General features: G+C 36.0%; 1 protein-coding gene across 1 annotated transcript; it reads right to left on the reverse strand.

The window, feature by feature from the left end:
• Positions 1 to 315: 315 nt before the first annotated feature.
• On the reverse strand, positions 316 to 3098 carry LOC133857921 (auxin-induced protein AUX28-like). The gene is made up of 5 exons (XM_062293309.1): positions 2709 to 3098; positions 1466 to 1689; positions 1205 to 1340; positions 1004 to 1065; positions 316 to 641 (listed from the first exon to the last, which is right to left on the reverse strand). The coding sequence occupies exons 1-5, from the start codon at positions 2969 to 2971 to the stop codon at positions 604 to 606; spliced, it is 723 nt and encodes a 240-aa protein (XP_062149293.1). The 5' UTR covers positions 2972 to 3098; the 3' UTR covers positions 316 to 603.
• Between the last annotated feature and the right edge of the window lie 1155 nt (positions 3099 to 4253).

The raw sequence follows: 4253 nt of genomic DNA on the forward strand, positions 1-4253 counted from the left end.
ATAATATTGCCAATCTCTTTCATGGATCTACAATAATAATTTCATCTAACCAAAACAAATGGCCATGCATAAATGCTCCATCAACATGCACATGTTCGTGTTCCCTCTTTCACCTTGCCCATGAAACATTTGCAATTAAGACACGTACGTACGTGGTCTCACTACTAGCTTTCACACACACACTGACACACACAAAATAAAAAATAAAAAGAGAGCATATATATATATATATATATGCATTGATTGATTCAGATAAATATCATAAGAAAAGAAGAATAATATTAAGTAATTTAAGGAAGAAATTAAAACACGCAATTAACACAGCAAACAGGTACATTACTGTACTTATGTTATTAAGCAAGCGCGCATTAATACTAAACAAGCAAAACAAAGTCAAGTCTTAGGAACATATATAGGAGTTACTATTGTTGTTTCTGTCCACAATAAGTACTCAAAATCTCACACTAATATATAAAAACCATATATAATGATCATAAAAACTCCCATACATCCTGCTCAATCCATCTGCACGCGTTTTTTTTTTTTTGGTGTTTGCGGTGACTGCGACGAGATCAAAGGAGCAGGTTGTGGACGTTTACTAGTTTAGCTTCTGTTCCTGCATTTCTCCACGGCTCTTGGCGCTGAAATACCAAAAACAGTTTGAAGATAAATTAAAGCTGATTAGTGAAGTACTTCTTAATTAAGCTGCCTTTTAAGAGAGACCAAAAGTACTCTATATATATATATATATATGTGTGTGTGTGTGTGTGTTTTTGCCTCTTAGCTTGTACGCGTGTTGTGCGTTGATAAATGAGTGCTGTTATGAGTATTACAGCTTTTAATTTACTACAAATTTTTTACAAATTAACAGATTTGATAGTTCCTGTAACATTCATCACATACGACCATGTGAGTTTGTAAGAAAAATATAGTAAAACTTGAAATACTCCAAACAGTTTTCTTGATAAAGTTACTGAGCTGCAGTTTGAAGATAGATACTAACCGAGTCCAATTGCCTCCGTTCCTTTCATTATGCGCAGACGCTTGCATGAATGAACAAACATCCTGGTTGAGGTAAAAGAAAGTTAAGATTATATATAAGTACATAAGAGCTGAGATTTGTTGGATTTATTTTCAGTCTTTTATGTGATGCCCCGTAGAGCTCTGAAGATATATTTTTGCAAGAGATATATGGAGAACTTACTCCCATGGGACATCGCCAACGAGCATCCAGTCACCGTCCTTGTCCTCATAACTAGGAACATAGTCAGAGCTGTTCAAAAGATCCATCAGCTTCCTTTCATTCATGAAATCCTTCATTCCTTGGGATCCACAATTACCTTGAACGAAGAACCGTACATATATCAATAAATGGTGCACATTAAAAGAAATATATCATAAATTTGTAATGTTACCTACATAGTAGACTGTTACATAATTAAGAAGAATCTAATTATGTGCTTACCAATAGTGAAGGAACTGAACATTTTGCCTAAGGCATCAAAGAGCTCTTGGTAACTCTTGTACATCTTTAGGTCAACTTTACGAAGATAAGGTGCACCATCCATGCTAACCTTCACAAAGGCTGCGTTGCCACTAGCCTTCTCACTCTCCTCGGGGCCGCCCTTTTGGACAGCTAACATATTCTTTCGGAATGATCGGACGGGGGGCCAACCCACAACTTGTGCCCTAAATTTCTCATTTGGTTAAATTATTACTGTTCACTTTCTATTTACAGCTTTATGGCTCTATAATGGAGTTAAAAAGAGAGAAAAATATAAAATCAAAATCAAAAGAAGCAAGTATTATGAGATCAAACAAACTGAAGTATAAAGGAAAGAAAATATTATGCTCGAAATTGTGGGTGCAGTGGGAGAGATCGATCTATATACGTACGTACCATTCGATCGACAAGCTTCAAAAGAGCTATGTATAACAAGATCGATCTATATATATACTTAATGTAAATCTGTTAGAGTACGTTCGTTATTTTTCTCGTCTGAAAGAATTATTTGCGCTCTTCTAAAGAACTTGCAAAAAACATATATATATATATATATGGTGGAAACTTTGTAATTCGTCTTCATAATATACAATATTTCGCAAAGTATGATTTTTGATAGGCCTTTTTTCTTCTTCTTCTTCTTGCATTATATTTTCTTTATGCTTTTCTCCATGCAATAAATAGGCCTTTTTTTCAAAAAAAAAAAACTGAAATTTCTTTCCCCAAAATTTGATGTCTATAGTGCTGTGGAGAGAAACAAACAAAATAACCTCCAAATGAGTAGGAAAAAGCTTGTTAACTGTCTCCCGGCCACCACAGTTCCCAACTCTAAGCTTTATGAATAAATCATTTATGATGAGTTCCTCTCAAAAGTTCAAAACAAACTCATAGGCAGAACCCTAAAAAGGGGTTTCTTCAATCCGGCCAGGAGGTCACGATAATCTTTGTACCTCATAAAAATGTAGTTTTTTGTTTTTGTTTTTGTTGTTTTTTTTTTTTCTTTCCAAATCATCCCTTTCACACGATCTAAGTATTGGCCCTTCTTTTTCTGGTTCATCTCTTTCTCTCTCCCCCTCTCAAGTAAAAAAAATGGTTAATTTTGCTAGCCCTGAACATATATATATATACAGAAAGCTATGCGCGCACTAATTAACATGCGCCCAAGAATAACAAGAGCGAACAAAAAAGAAGGCAGCTAGCTTACTTAGCCGGATGCTTGGCTGGATCAGCGGTGAGAAGGCAGTTCTTCTCCTTTTGCAGCTTCTCAGTCGTCGGATCCCTGCCCGGTTCCTTGGAAGAAAGATTCAGTTTCAAATCCACAGTAGTAGTCTCAGTCTCAGTCTCAGAGAAACCTCTCTTCCTTGCCACCTCAGCACCTTCATGAGTAGTTGCTCCGTTTCCTGGCAAGCCTAGCCTGAGCTCGGTCTCCTCAAACCCCATCTTCTCCTTCTTTGTCCCAGCTTCCATGACTTTTTTTCGCTCTCTCTAATTAACAACTCTTTATCTCTCTCTCTCCCTCTCTCTCTCTAAGCATTCAGTGCTTTGTTTCTTTGTGATAATAATAGTGGGGGGGACGTTAGCGAGGGAAGAGGGTGTGTTTGGGCTTTGTGGGTATTAATAGAGCCATGGACGGGCTACACAGTCTTTTCGATTATTTTTTTTGGGCAACTTTGATGTTGACACGTGGCACTGTGTGAGCTGGATTTTTCCGACCTTGCTGGGATAGATGACGACAGCCTGATGTTGGCTTCCTATGATTATTAATATTATTATTATTTTTTATATAGATTCCTACGATTATTATTTTATTATTGTGTGGGTGGTGATGAAGACGACACTAACATGTTGCCTGCTCGTGCCATTTTTACTGCTACCTACCTAGCTAGCCTTTGACCTTTCAGTTTTTGTTATTTGTCTTTTGTTTTTCTTTTTTCTCAAAACAAAATATTAATAAATAATTCAAAGCACAGAACACTCTTAAAAACATAAAAATAATTTTTACTTTTATATCATATCAAAACATTTTTTCAAATAAAAAAATCATTTAAAACATATTAACAAACGTATGTGTTAAGTTGTTAGTGCCGACAAATTTAGTGTCAAAACATGTTTTATTGTAAGCATTATGTTAATTTAAGGTTAAGTTGGAATCAAAATGTAGTTGAAGAGACATCAAAAGTTGATGCTGGAAAGAGCTCAGTCGATCCCTCAACTTATGTTCGATTGACTGAGCTTGTTTAGCAAGTTTCACATTTAAACCTAAACGGCTCGGTAGATGGCTTTGGTTGACACTCGATCAACTGAGACGATGCAGAGATGATGTGTAGCACTCCAGTAGTAAAATTTGAGACGGTTGGTTGTCGATTGAGGTAGAGTAAATTGCAATTAACCCTCAAAACCCTAAGTGCTCGATCCATTGAGCTCATGGCTCATGCCTTGGTCGACCAAGACCAACTGGAGAGAGTTTTAAATTAAATCGACTTTGACTTAAAACATTGATTTTTTTCCTTCTCTATATAAACCTCATATACCAAAGCTTCCATAGAATTAGAGGTAGTATTTCAGTTAATGTTGTTTTGAAGATGTTTAATATTGTCCTCGAGCCTAAATAGATCAAATAGTACCCTTTTTGTTTAGTTCTCCTCATCCAAACCACCAAAAAAATAAATAAAAAAACCTTGTGGGGCTGGCTGGCCCCGGTTGTGGTTTATTTTTTTAGAGTTTTTAAGAATGTTTTAATTTCGTTACC

This window comes from Alnus glutinosa, chromosome 14 (genome assembly GCF_958979055.1).
Source record: "Alnus glutinosa chromosome 14, dhAlnGlut1.1, whole genome shotgun sequence".
NCBI classification, from domain to species: Eukaryota; Viridiplantae; Streptophyta; class Magnoliopsida; order Fagales; family Betulaceae; genus Alnus; species Alnus glutinosa.